We start from the raw sequence: 15,247 nt of genomic DNA, 5'->3' as shown, positions 1-15,247 counted from the left end.
TCTAATAGAAAATTGAAAATATTAAAAATAAAAAATATGCATTGGTATGTGTGACAGAGTCAACCGTGTCACTTATTATGGGACGGATGGAGTATAAGATATTTCAATTTGATAATCTTGTATTGTCTTGCTAATGACTTATATGCTATAAGAATTATAGTGTGGTGATATGTTAGACAAATGAAGGACAAAATAAAAATTAAATAAATTGATAGGCAACAATTGATAGAATGATATTAACTTGTCAAAAAGAATGATATTCCCACGGTATTCCCCAAACTGATAACATGAACACACCATGCCATTCAAGCAATCTGAAATTTGTGCTCTATGGTTTCAGAGCAAAGGAAATTGGACTAAGGTCTATCTGAAAATGCCAGCTTAGGCTATACAATACAAGTCATATTAATGAAGTTGAATGAAACAATAAAACCATCATGCTCATTAAGGAGCCAGAAAATATCAGCATGTTATGTAATTAAACCGTCTGGCTTATGTCATGGGGATGGTTGAACTGTGTCCTATACATCCTATATTTTAGAGTACATAGAATGCTACTTCTTCGAATATAGGCCTTGTATTTCATAAGCCACACAAAACATTGTTGAAGGCATAGCAATGCCCCACCTGGACAAAAACATTGCTGAACAATTGCAGTGGCTTTCTATCATCTTGAATTTGCCGTGTAACGAAATATTTAGCCTTGAAGTAATTGACTTTTTTCAACATTAGGAATCTGATAATTCCCTTCCGACCTTCCTCTTTTCAAGTATAATTGTGAAGATTCATTCTGACTATCTGAGAGATATGGCTGGCTATCTGATTTTCTCAGTTTCTCTGAATATTGAGGTGAATGATCTTCATTACCTCTAACTTTCTCAGGGGTTGATGGAGAATGATTTTCAGATCCTCGAGACCTATTTGGAGACATAAGAGACATGTAAAATTCAAACCCGCGAGACTTATTGGGGGATGGAAGTGGCGATTGACGTTCATTTTCTCGAGGCATATTTGGGGATCGAAGTAACTCATTTCCTCGAGTTTTGTTGGGAGATGGAGGTGGTAGCTGAAGTTCAAGTGCTTTTCCTTTATTCATGTTTCGTAGTTCATTTGAAAACTGACTACGGCGATCCTTCAAAAAGTTCAGTTTGGACGTTAGTCTTGTAATTGTAGAAGTAGTGGAACTTGCTCCCTGCTTTGAAAGAATTTAATGAATAAGTCTGTTTAACTCGACGAAATTTCAATATAAAATGGTTATTTCTGTTGAAAGCAAATTTCTAATCATCATGCTGACAAAAAATTTGCTGCTTTCAAGAAGCAAATTTGGTTTATTGTGTGTTTAGATCAGATTTTGCAATTTTGGTTAGCTTGAACTTGATTTTCATAAGCTTGTTTGTTAGAATTTATTCATTCTTATTAACTTTTATTTAGAAAGTGATTTTGGTAAAAGAATTGTTTGAATGCTATGATGAAAATCACTATATATGTAAAATAATTTATGAAATCATTTTTGTCAATATAGATACAATTTATCTTTATGTTTGTTTTAGTGGTTAGGCATCAAAATAATGGTGTTGATGTAAAATTGACTTTGTTCCTAACCTGCCAAAACGTTCGCACAGATTCCAAGCCATGTTTTTACATTTTAGAGTCAAGTGTGATCTCATGGCTTGCATACCGTGTTCCAAAGATGCGCAACTCATTTACCACCTTAACTACTAAAATCACAATGATGTAATGAATATAATGTGCATAAAAGTAATTAAGATTCCTTTTATATCAACTAAGCTTTGGAATTTTTTTCCTACGACAAAATTACTCGTGCTGATTTAACAATTTACTGAAAAGTCTGATTAATATCTAGATTCACAGTATAGTTTATGAAACTTACCTCAGCTTTTGTAACAGATTTCTTGGAACTAGGTGAATGTTTGTTTGGTAAAGGTGTTGACTCTGGTTTTCTCTCATTATCGTTTCCTGGTCCACCAAAATGACTGTCCTGCTGTAAAATTGAGAAATAATTCATGGATTAAGGGTAGAAATATACTATAAGTGAACCAATTCATTAGTCTTCTTCATCCAAAACTGACAACATAATCTTCAAGTTGATTATGATATTAGATTTACCTTTCTTATTGACCTGTCAGATTCTGAAATGGCTGCAACTTCAGTATCTGGCTTGTTCTTCCTGTCAAATATACTATAAGTGAACCTCAAGATTTTTTTTACATACAAAAGCAATTGGGTCTAATATTGTAAAAGCGATCTCTTGTAGAAAACTAAAGCGATTGAGTCTAATATTGTAAAATTAGGAACTACGAAAGTGATGCTCTCAAGTAATGATTAACATACAAATTTCTTTCATGGCTTGATATCTGTTGAGATATGGAACCAGAATTCCATTCAAGTTGTGCATTAAGCCGTAAACCAAGCTCATTAACCTTCCGTTCTAAGTCGGCAAGATCTGCTTCTATCAGCACTATTTCCTCAACATTTGTCTTGGTCTGTGGAAAGTATGAAGAGTAAGAAGTTGTTGCATTATGAAAATAAATAAACAATATATGAATGAGATAGACTAACCTTTTCATCAATACCAGATAACTCAGACGAAGTCCCTGGAGGAAACTGAAGTCCTGCTTCAAGAGTTGCCCTGAAGCTCTTCTCCTTTAGCAATTGCTCCTGTAATTTATCCACCTGCAAGGAAATAGTAGGTAACAGAATCTCAATTTACATGAGTATGGAGGAAGAGGGGCACGTGAACTGGGTATGTTCTCTCATAATGAACTTACATTTCGCTCAAGAACCAGACGACGCTCGTGCAATGCTTCCTTTCGTGTTTCCACATAAGACTGCAGCTTTGCATTTACTTTTACCTGCAAGAGGAAATGAAAATGGACAATTGATTCTTGTACACAGACAAGGTAAAATTGAGAAAAACCAAGGTTTAACCTCCTCTGCAATTTGCCTTTGCAATTCTGTCTTTACAGCTTCAAGCCTCTCAATTTCAGCTCTAAGAATCATGAGAAACATAAGTTAGCGGACAGAGTAAAGTGAAAAAAATAAAAAGAGCCATTTAAGTGACTTCTCCACTTCAAACGATACTCTAACACTGGAAACGTCTTGTGAAATAGTATAAGATACTATACGATAATATCAAGATATTATTATACATTTTATACCTATAACAGTTCAATTTTATTTATTATGGAAACTTTAAATACATGTCAAAACATGAAGAGGAAAAGCGGTTTCATGGTTTTTTTAACAATGAGGACTCAATTTAATATATATATGAGTGGATTACATGGCTTTAATATTTATTTCATGTACACTCTTTATCAACGTATTATTATCTATGTTTCTGAAAGACTCTTCATGGACAAACAAAAATAATTTGATAAGCATATTGCATGGCCTTGTAGAGTATCCCTCAAATATATCATGCTCTGATTGATCACTCACTCATGCACGCATGAAAGGAGTCCGTATCTACGAGGCATAAAAAGAGTTTGAAAAACCACAGTTCAAAGGCAACGAACGAGTTACATCACAAATATACCAAGAAAAAATCAAACCAAGAATTTCACAGTTCTTAGATGTCAATTACTTACTCATTTTCGTCTAGAAAATCAATGGATTCCATGGAAAGGTTCTTGCTTCCCTGGACACCAAACAGAAAGAAGACATATTAACCTGGACTTTATAGTTACGGAATAAACCTAAACCAGTCTAAAATAAAGTATAAAATTAGCCCGAAATATGAAAGTTTTAGCCAATTTAGGGGAAATGACAGTGACAAAGACAATTGCCAATATTTAAAAAGTCACATAATTAATCATGAGAAGATTTACTCACATGGTTTTGCCCCAAAACGGTGCGGCGTCGATGCATTTTTCTATCGGATATGGCGACGATACATGAAGAAGTGCTAGGACAATTTGATCTATTCATTGTAGTTTGGTCAGGGGATAAGCCTTCAATTATATCTGTTGGCTTAGTGGAGTCATTTGCAGAAGCAGTCTTATTTTGGCTTGTGAAATTTTCACAGCTTTTGGTACCTTCAGACTGAGGTAATGAGACTTCAAGATAGTCACTAACCTCTGAGGACTTTGAACTTGAATATGAAATATTATGGTCCTATACATCAAACGAAAAACTAAGGTCAGTTAAACGTTATACTTGAGAAAAGGATGTAATTAGAGTAAAACCAGAATTCCACCATGTTGAACTACACATTTCTTCCTCCATGAAAACATGAGTTCTGATCTTTTTCATAAACTAAATATAGTCCAACAGAAATAAATGAATATGCTCACTTACAAACTTATTTGCTATAATGTCATCAAATTGTCATGACTTAACTAAGACTCGAACCTTATCATCATATTCATCATTGACTGCAGAGTCTCCGGTCTCGCTGTTGGTTTCACTAACAAGCTCATCACTAGCATCTACATCTGACCCCTCTATTGATTCATCTTGCTCATCATCATAATAATCATCATAGGAAAAATCATCATCCTCACTCTCAGATTCATCATCTTCTGAATCCATGTACATATCAGGTCCGGGACACGAAGAACCTTCCTGATAGAACACTAATAACTTAGAAACATGTGGAGACAGTAGCATAGAGAATTTGAAATTAATATATTTAGAAGAAGCATGTATTTTTTTAATCAAAAAGAGGCAGATCCCCCTGTGTATTAAGTCCAAACATTCAAAAGGTTTAAATTGATTTTAACCTTTGTTGCATGGAGTCAAGATTAGGAATGAAAATCACATTTTAACATTGGCGTTCTCATCAAAAGATGCACCTTATTTTCTGTCGAAGTTATGGGTTTTATATAAAAGAGAAATAGTAAGAGCTTGAGTATTATCGAAAATAACTTGATAATAGCTTGATGCAAAATACTAAATACTAACCTCAATTTGTAGAGATTTATATTCTTAAATAAATAGGGAAATAAATAAACAAATCATAATTATAACCAAGTTATACGGAAACTAAGGCACTCAAACTGATGTAAGAGAAGCATGCAATATGAGCGTGCATGCTATCAGATGGAAGCCATGAAAATAGAGATATAAATTATAGATAAAACTACCTCAAATATGCTGTTATATTCTTCTAATAAAGTAATAACAATTCCTTGAGCATGGTTAGCCGCAGCAGCTGCTTGTAGAAGTTGAAGGGAACTATCCCCACCTACATCAAAATCATTTTCTATCTCACAATCCCCAACTAGAAGGGGGCGAAGAAGTAATGGTGCCATGCATGCTGCTACAGCCGATGAGCTCATTCTGTTCTCAGCTTGTCGGGAAGCTACTGTTTGCATCATCAAGAGTATTCTGTACAATAGAGAAATGCATAATTTACATAGTATAATAATATGCATATGTATAATGGAGAACAAAACAAAACCAAAAAGAAAAAATAGCTAACCATAAGTTAACAACTGAATGTTAGTCCTATTCGTGGAATATATTCTATTCACAAGTTACTTCTTCCAGACATTGGAAACAGACTAAAATGTACACTACCACCATATATAGAAAGATTGAAAACCATAATCACTATCATTTCCAAAGACATTGTCCAGCATTCTCCCACGTTTAAATGTCAATTCGTATTCGAAGTATTGTTTGAGTTCCTTAACATGGCTGAGGCCATTTAATAGTAGCTGAGACCTGTCTCCTATGTGTAAAAATTAGAATAATTGGTATTTCCCCTCATAGGTATGCATGTGCGTGTATGTGTGCGCGTGCCTGTAAGCCATATTTATCGTATCTAAAGAAATGTTTATCCCAATATAACTATTATATTGTATTAAGTTTTTAAAAAAAAGAAAATGTTGACTTTATATCAACATTAACATATAATATAATTCAGAAAATAAACCGAGGAATAAGAGCATTCTTAACCCTGAAGTTTGGCACATAAGATAACAAAGATAACAATAAATGGTTTAAAATGAGGATAGCAATCAATGAGATCTTTGGAAAAAAAGATATCATAAAATGAAAAGTAATTAATCAAATACCTTTGCAACAAACGGCGGTTTGGTTCAGGAAAAGTGTCCCATATTGCTGTGCGCATAGCAGAAACCCTATTCTCACGTGCTTTTCCTAATAGATGTGATAGGTTCAAATGATGAATGAAAATTAAGCTTCAAAGAAGATACATAAAAACTGAAAAGAATATGAGAATTTTGTTTGTGTTATCTATTCTGTTGTGACTGTACACATGAAAAACAGATAAAATTTCAGAGAAAATGTGGAGTGCATGTACTACAATATATGTAAGGTACCACCAGTGTACAATGTAAATGCCACTGTGTATGCCTTGTATCACAAAATTTGTAGCTAGTTATTTTTTACAGTTGTACCATGTTAACCGTCACATTCTGTTAGAGGGGTTACTATTATGTTAGCGGCAGTTGCTGACTGCCATCTCCTCTGTACCCTATAATGGGCCATGGCCTGTGGGCTTCGCATACCATGACTAATGTTACAAAGAAATTACTTCTAATACAATAAAATATAAACAAACGGGGATAAACAATACTGAGACTTATCTCTTATATTCTCCTCTCAAACTCTGGCTGGTCAAGTGCGAAACTGCCAAATGCTCTAATTCTAGGTCTGGCACAAGCACAGGGAACCGGACTGCAGACAGAGGTTTAGTGAGTGCATCAGTCTATGGATCTTGAGTTGGGATGACACACAATAAGGCTCTTATTGAGCAGCATATGTTCAGCTTCTTATGCTTAGTGCGAGAGTGCAGAACAGGATTACGAGACAATTTGTAAATGTTTCAAGTTCTCAATTTATTTTGTTTTCTATTAGGCAGTTAACTCAACTCACCTTCTTGACTATACTGTACATATTTCACTATATATTATGTTTCCCTGTAGGACCAGAGTTCAGGTAAGATAGTTGCCATCGGATGTGAGTCTAATGACCTCTAAAACAACCCCAACTACCCTCATATTTGCACTGCCACAGATTCCACACTTCTTCTGATACATCAGCAATTGGGTCACCCTAGCCTTAAAAAGTTACGAAAATGTGTGGCAAGACTGTCAAATTTATACAACGTGTCTTGTGTTCATGTCAAATTGTTAAACATACTCGTAGTTTGTTTCCTAATCATATGTCCATAGTCCAGATAACTCTCTTTCTCCTTTTGCTTCGGCATTACACTCTGCACTCATTGACAGTTTGACACCATACATCTTTGAGTGTACTTGTTTTATACAGTCTTGCACCAGATCTTGATAAACAGTTCACTTAGCTTCTCAAAGGTCTCTCTAGGTTACACTCAATGCATAAAGGGTTGTCGTACTTCATGTATCTAGTCTCAGCTTTTGTTACTGTCTGAGTATGCATCTTTCTCTGGACCATTGAACAAACCTTATCTTGGTCATTTTACTTGTTCCTTCAATTGTAGCCGAGTATACTCCACTGCCGTTACCCAGGTTCAAAGTACTTCTACGCTAATTGATCACTTGTATATTTATCATTATCATCCATCTACACCTTTGATTCCTGCACCTGTGTTTGCTTCTTCTACTGATATAACTCCTGTGGACTATCCACCTACTTTGAATCAAACTCTTAAAATTGACCTTCATATTTCACTCGGACATGTATATGGTCCACGTGTAACCCTTCTCATTATAGTACTTTGAGCTATCATTGCTCGTCATCATTACATCATATTTCTTATGTCTTTCTTCCTTGTATTCTATATCTATTCTTAAGTAAGATTACACAGGAAGAAATGTCCCTTCTTTTGGGTGGAACTAGGTTACGGTTAAAGAAATATTTGCATTTCAGAGAACATGGTTTGGATAGTTCAATAAATAGAGGTAGAATGAAATCAAGAAAAACTATAAATTAAATAAAAATAGAGAGATTTAAAGCTAAATAGCATATTGTCAGACTACATGACAGAGAATTATGGCATTGTTTGATCTATGAATCTAATCTCAGCTGATGGAAAAAGGCTTGATTGTTGTTGTGTGATTATTTAAGTATAGCTGGACAGCAGAAATATCATGTACAATAAATACTGGGTAACCTTTCAATTAATATTAAACGAAGAATTGAATACTTAAATAATACTTACGACAAGCTTCTAACAACGCCTTGCAACAAGATACTGGGATTGGAAAAGACCGCAACTCACGAAGTACATGCTGGAAATTTTTTGATAGAAAAATAAGAAATTAAAGCTTTTAGTATATGTGCTGGATGAAGGAATGAGTCGTTCAGTTTATCATGATACCTTAACACAATCAGCAACAACATGTGCGTCCTCCCCCTCAGAAAATTCAACTTTTCCTGCAACCATAGAGCATACCCATGAACATAAGATTTGATGAGTAGTTAAGGTAAAAAAAAAAAAGTAGTAGCTAATTCTCGTAAGAATAGGGGACACACTCAATTTACTACAATGATCTAGTAATATACTTGAGAAAGAATTCTGCTTATTTGTATGGAAAGGCCTGAAGTATGGCTGAAGCTAAGCTAGACATGTTGAAATGACCTTCAGCACACAAACTAATCAAAATGGAGGTATCCCTAGGAGGAAGATGTACAACAAAAAAAAAAAAAAATACAGCGCAAGGATTTTTAGAATCAGAAGTACAAACCTTGTTCATATTCCCGCACTCGATTTTCAACATCTTCAACATCGGCTGCTTGCCGCAAAATCCCTTCTACTTTGGCTCCTGTGTTTCTAGCATTAATTAGCTTCACATGAAACAACTTACCGGTTTATGTCATATTATAAACAATTCCATAATGGCTATAAAAACATTATACATAGTCACTAGCAGCTTCCTCCCTGCCCCTCCCTAAACAAAAAAGTCGAATCCTCATATGAGACGTTCGTTGCAAGGTCGCATCATAGTCAATTAAAGGAAAACCGGAAAACCTAAAGTTTAGAATAAACCATTGGAAAAAAAAAAATATTGCTTTAGGTTGTTTGACTGAAGCTTTGGGGGTTCTTTGTCTGGTTACTTTGGAGGTTCAATGCATATATTGATCTTCTAAGTTCTAACGTCTTCATCACACATCAACATTAAAGAATAATGCAACTACCATTCAAGCTACAAGTTCACTGGCACTAAATAATTTGGTTTATGATATAGCCTATGATGCATCATGTTTTCAAGCTGTCTAAAAACAACAAGTGTTTCAATTTGTCTGATTGTTTTTGTGTGAACAAAAACATACAGAAAATAAAACCTACCATGCTCTTCTATGAACCTCAGGGCTTTTTCCAAAAAAGATGGAGTTCCGTCAACTTCCTCCAAAGCAAGTAAAATTGGCCGGCCAAGGACTGCATAATTTACTGTTTCTTTATCCTTCACTGTAAAAGAAATGCAGAAAAATCAGATGAAAGCTAAGCAAGATATAATATATTCTTCTAAACATCATTATGAAAATTCATGGTTTTTAGAAAACATCATATTGGTCAGTGAGAGAAAAATGACAAAACAGGTCTGCTAATATATTGCAGAACAAACCAATATGTACAGAGAAAAAAAAATCAGCATCATGAATTTAATTTTAATATGTACAATTTAGACCCCTTTACTATAGGGAATGAATCTGTTAATTACCACCAAGAATCTTCAGTAATTTACTAATTACAGTTAAAAAAAAAAAAAAGATATACATACCTAAAGAGGGAAATTAGGATAGGGAAAATACAAGAAATAAGAGGATTTGAAGAAAATCATATCAATTAGTGTTTGCTCTATTCATTCTTCCTACTACTATAGAGGTGAGTACTTATTCTACATGCTATTATAAATAGAGGTGAGTGTAGTCTGAATTTTTTTGGTTTCCCATAGGCTCCCTTCACATGCAGTAATCCTATTTGAGGCATTGTTGGACAATAAATGTGACCACCTCTCACAGTTGGGATCCGAACCATGGTTCATCACGTTGTGTGAGTCTAGCCCCTTCCTCTAGACACAGCCCTCGTTGTTGTGTAGTCTGATTTAGACACAGAAATCACATATTCAACAGAGTGCAAATTGAATCCCTCGGCCATATGGATTAAATCAGCTAATTATAGCTTAGAAACTTTCCTAGTTGACTTATAGAGTAAGCAAAAATATATTACAAGGAAAGAGGACAATCAGGAAAAGGAGTATGTGCATAAAGGAAATAATGAAATTATAAACACATCGAAATAAGGAAATAAGTAAAGTCCCAAGTCCCAGTAATAATATCAGTTATTTTAACATGCATGCATCCATACACACACACACACACACATATGCAAGATGGCAATTAAATTGTTCAGAAGTTATACATAGATCACGGGTAGCATTTATTGATTGCACACAAGGAGATGCAAACTTCGAAGGAAATTAACATGAATGAAGCCCAAGAGTAGCAAGAACATACACTGGTCCAAATAAATATCAAGTGAATCAGCCTGATAACTCCTAAAGATACCACTTTGCCCCATCACATTAGTAGCACTTGGTGCGTGTGCCAAAACATTCTCAAGTGCAGTTTTCCATTCATATAAATCCTCAGTAGTTTCAGCCTGTATCATTAACAAAGGAAGAGATACATCAGCAACAGGGAAGCATTTTCGTATTCACATCTCTTCCTCTATCTTGTATCTCATTACATGTCAAACCACTTAGCATATCAGACCTAATACAGCTCACAAAACATAAAAGGAATTTACTGAATTTTCTTGATAATCATAATACAGACATCATTTATATGCTAATGTACACAAAATAGTTTATTCTTTACCAAGGTAGAGAACAGAAAAGGATATAGTGTTCTATCATAAAAAAAATATGATTTTTTGTACAACGATGATTAATGATTTTAGAGGAAAAGCAAGAAACTTAGAGGAAAAGCAATGATGATTAATGAATAAAAAGTGCTAAATTTAGAGGAAAAGCAAATCACCTTAAGTGTTAATACTCGTCCATCACGATCATTGGGAAATTGTACAGTCAAAAGTTTCTTATCTGCTTTGATAGAAACACTACAAAATTTGACAAGCACAGGTCAAGAAATTTCACATTCACAGATAGTACTACAGTGATATTATTAAGTCATACAGACTACCAATAATGAGTACTTGTTTAAACCAAGCCAACCTGCCTGAATTGTTGAGGTCAATGCCACCAAGGGTCAAATTAGCTTCATTTCCCTTCTGAGGAACACCATTCTGAAAAGTAGAAAAATGATGAAAAAATATACTTACAAGTACAACATTTCACACTCTCTAAAAACCAGGTCCTCATATTGAATTGCATGAATGTGTATTTTAATAAGGATTCATATGTTTAAACATTCAAATCAAAAGGAATTATCATAGAGGATATCGAGATTCGAAAGTCTATGAGTGAACTAGTTCTGAATATAAAATCATCATTGTGCATAAAAAATGAAAAGTGTCCAATCCTATAAAAATCATGAACCAAGTTCCAAAAAACAAAGTAAAGCAGGATATCTTTGTTTCTAGTTGGTAAAATCATTGAAAAATATTCTAGTTTCAAAAATCTAATAGTGAGAAATATATTCAACATATTTATTATGATTAGTTAGTTAATGAAGAAAAGTTTACCAATTAAGAAAACAGCTAATGGAAAAATAAATTATGTCCGAAAGTGGGTGAACCGCAAGATCATATTCATGTATTTTTTTCAATTAATTACCAACTTCATTGTTTTATCGGTAGGGTTTTCTGGAACACGGATTTTCTTACACTGTACGGAGAACACAGCAGAAAAAATGGACAAACCAAATACTATAAAAAATTACTTACTGGATCACTTCTGAAGAAAACAAGTGAAGTTTGTGTTAAAATAAACCATCTTTTCTTCCAAGATGTCCATCCAATTCCTCCTACACATCATGAAATACATACCATGCAGTAAATATAATTGCTTCACAAAATCCACCATTTCGCTAAGTGTTCGATTTTAGCTTTGCATTTGAGTATTATATCTAGTAGAATACAAACTGCGATTGATGTTGGGGAGGATTCGAAGATGAAAAATCTGAATGTTATCTCACTTATTCTTATTATATATAAACGTCGTGATATATTGTCTAAGGCACATAAATTGTACTAATGGTTGTTGAAGTTAAGAGTTTTAGACAGAAGTAAGAAAGAATAAAGACTTTAAATATGATAATGGCCTAATATTATTGACATAACAATGTTGATGTTAAGACAAAGTACTAATTCCTATACACTGGAATACAAGACTCCGAATCTTAATTGAATTGGAAAACAAATCATGATAAGAACCAAGTAATATGGATAGGAAAGAAAGGAAAAAAAAAACGTTAATGGCGAAGAAGGTGAATAAATTTTTTTGCACCGGTTTATTTTCTTTTTCTTGGCTTTACAGCATTTAAATACAAACTATTTTACAATAGCTATAAAACAACAGTGAAGCTTTTTTACTCACATAACATTTACATAGGAATAAAAAATTTGATAGTTCCTTAGAACCAAAAACCAAATGTATAAACTAGAGTAGTTAAACACACCTTTGGAAGATAAGAAAAGCGTCCCGCTCTTGAAAACCTGTAAGAAATGAAATCACGGGAATTCAAACTACAGTAAGAAGGCAACATGTACTAAACTCCATAAAAAAGTTTAGCTCTAAAGCATCTGAAGCTTCTATCAAAGTTGCTACTTGCAGCTCCCTTAAGAAGTCTGCTGGAATCATGCCTATGCATGCACCTTAAAGTGCATTACCCTATGTTCTCAATAGGTGTGTCACTTGTTCTCTTTACCAATAACTTGGGGGATAGATTCTCGTTACGATACGGCTCCTTGGAGCATTAGATACGGTCACAAAACCATGCCAAAATACTCAAGCAGGATATTTTTAGGCTATGATTTTATAGATTTCAACAATAACTGTACTGCATACATACATTATACATGGTTGAAGATCCACTTACCGCATCCCTAACTCTTGTTATAATTAATCCATTTAATAACTCCACAGGTATTAGAGTTCACTGATTTAACTGTTGAATATTACTATGTTATCTCAGCAATTATGCAAACCAAATTTTATATATACAAAGTCCAAATTGGAAACAATTGAATTGAAGGGAAACGGCTCTGTTTGGATAAACATCTTAATTAAGCGACTATAGTATAAGTATTTTATATGTTGTTTTCATAAACATCTTAAAGGCTCTTAAAATAAAATACAAAACAAAGTATAACTGTTTTCAAATAAGTTATAAGTTGTTTTCATAAGCTATTCTTGACAGTTGATGGACATGTGCAAGTTGTTTGCATAAGCTCTCTCGAACAGTCTCACAAGAGTTTATAGCAGTAAATAAGCCAATCCTAACAAATGTGACCGATGAACACAAAGCTTGACCACGGTGATGAAGTCATTCACAAGCATAATTCCAAACCAATTAGAATTCAAACAATTATGAATCCAGTTTTTACAAAGAATGACAGATTAATTACCTTATTACCATTCCTACTGTGAGAACCAAGATGAACTGATGATGCAGCTGGCTGAAGCTTATGTTTAGGAGAGGAAAGCGGAGCATCACTAAATCCCTACAAAACAAACACATAATCCTATAACATCCACCCACCGATTCACACAAACAAAACATACACTGTATTCAAAATTCAGCATTTGGAGCACCACAATCAGGTAAACAACCATTTTGGTCCCTGAAGGTGTGAAACATTGTTATTATAGTCCCTGAATGTATCGAAATTGCAAATACATCCTCAATTGTTTCTTTAGTTACTCACTTTGGTCCCCCAAATGCCCAAATGTGTCTCGAGTTAGTCATTTTGGTTTTTGTTAGTCAATTAGTCCCCGAATGTATTTGCAATTTTGACACATTCAAGGACTATAATGACAGCGACTCAAACATTCAGGACCAGAATGACCGTTTACCCCACCGTGATCCCTAATTCAAAAAAACTCATAGGAAAAAATTTCCACATGAAAAAAGCAAATAAAAAAATTACCTGAGCCAAATTCATATTATGATCTCCGAAATATATCTCCTACAAATACAAAACCCTACATTTGACATATATTAATCAAAACGAGAATGCATGTGAAGGAACATAACAATAAACACAAAAAAATGATGATATATAATTGAAACAATACAATAGAATAAATTACCTCAGGAAGAAATGAAGCATGAAAGAGGAGGAAGAAGAAAGTGAAAGGAGAAAAAGATCTCTCTCTCTTTCACTCTCTTTGATCCGAATAATGGAATGTGAAAACTGAATGCAATGAAATGAGGGAGGAAGGGAAAATGAATATGAGGAGAGAGAAAGAGAGAGATGAAGATGTACACGTCAGCATCAAACATTAAAACACGAACCGGTAGTTGATGAATGGAGGGAAACTACGTAAGAGAACTGTTTTTTGCTCTTTTTTCACAACGCACGTGATACAAATAGAAACATATTTATTATATGCTCTTTTTTTGTACAAATATTATTTAAAGTATCAAATTAAACTAGATAGATAGATTTGTTTTTGTCATGCTATAAAAAGTTTAATTTTTATTTATATCGGCTATTCTTCTTCCAATTGTAAGCATTTTTTTCAGATTCTTTTCCTCATTTATATAAGTAAAAGTTATAAAATTTTTTAACTGTATTATTTTATCCCTTAAAATAAGGTGATTTGTTTTTACTTTATTAGTAGTTTTTAACTACTTTAATGTTCAATAAAAATCATAATTCACAATTTTTTTTGTGGTGGCCGGGGTTTGAACCCCGGACCTTGCATATATTATGTATTGTCCATACCAACTGAGCTAAGCTCAGTTGGTATGGACAATGCATAACATATGCATGGTCCGGGGTTCAAATCCCGATTATCGACTGTTTATGAAATCGTACAACAAACATCTTCATATATTTAATCAATCAATCAATCAATAGTATATATATAAAGTAAGGTTTTTTATGCCACGTGTCACTTCCACATTCATTCTCAATATTTTTATTATTTTTTCTATTTTTAAAAACCAATATTTTATTTAACATAAATATCTCAACAAACTTTTGATTTTATGCACTCAATATTTTCTTTAAATTTTTATTGAATTTATAATATTTTATGTAGCAGAAATATCTCAACAAACTACACATAATACTTTCAACAAAGTTTACATATACAATCTTATTTTATGATTAAAAGACTCCAATTTGTTTATTTGTTTTTAG

The 15,247-nt window shown here is 33.6% G+C and overlaps 1 protein-coding gene across 5 annotated transcripts; it reads right to left on the bottom strand.

The window, feature by feature from the left end:
- Positions 1 to 236: 236 nt before the first annotated feature.
- LOC146922818 (rho GTPase-activating protein REN1-like) lies at positions 237 to 14,460 on the bottom strand. Of its 5 annotated transcripts, none has more exons than XM_085715613.1 (24): positions 14,190 to 14,460; positions 14,027 to 14,081; positions 13,505 to 13,600; positions 12,556 to 12,592; positions 11,822 to 11,901; positions 11,151 to 11,221; positions 10,957 to 11,035; positions 10,432 to 10,576; positions 9,263 to 9,382; positions 8,661 to 8,738; positions 8,294 to 8,349; positions 8,135 to 8,204; positions 6,045 to 6,129; positions 5,109 to 5,352; positions 4,375 to 4,587; positions 3,856 to 4,137; positions 3,612 to 3,661; positions 2,950 to 3,010; positions 2,790 to 2,873; positions 2,581 to 2,694; positions 2,353 to 2,504; positions 2,128 to 2,188; positions 1,892 to 2,002; positions 237 to 1,192 (listed from the first exon to the last, which is right to left on the bottom strand). In XM_085715613.1, the coding sequence occupies exons 2-24, from the start codon at positions 14,039 to 14,041 to the stop codon at positions 698 to 700; spliced, it is 2,799 nt and encodes a 932-aa protein (XP_085571739.1). In that variant the 5' UTR covers positions 14,042 to 14,081; positions 14,190 to 14,460; the 3' UTR covers positions 237 to 697. The 5 variants fall into 5 exon arrangements, with proteins under 5 accessions (XP_085571739.1, XP_085571738.1, XP_085571742.1 ...); XM_085715612.1 differs by having other exon boundaries at positions 237 to 1,195; positions 14,190 to 14,458; XM_085715616.1 differs by having other exon boundaries at positions 237 to 1,132; positions 14,190 to 14,458.
- Between the last annotated feature and the right edge of the window lie 787 nt (positions 14,461 to 15,247).

The sequence above is a fragment of the Medicago sativa genome, chromosome 5 (genome assembly GCF_051527215.1).
Source record: "Medicago sativa cultivar Bolivia chromosome 5, Bolivia_mono, whole genome shotgun sequence".
Lineage (NCBI taxonomy): Eukaryota > Viridiplantae > Streptophyta > Magnoliopsida > Fabales > Fabaceae > Medicago > Medicago sativa.
Note: the sequence above shows the minus strand (reverse complement) of the source record. Positions and strands in the feature narration are given on the sequence as shown.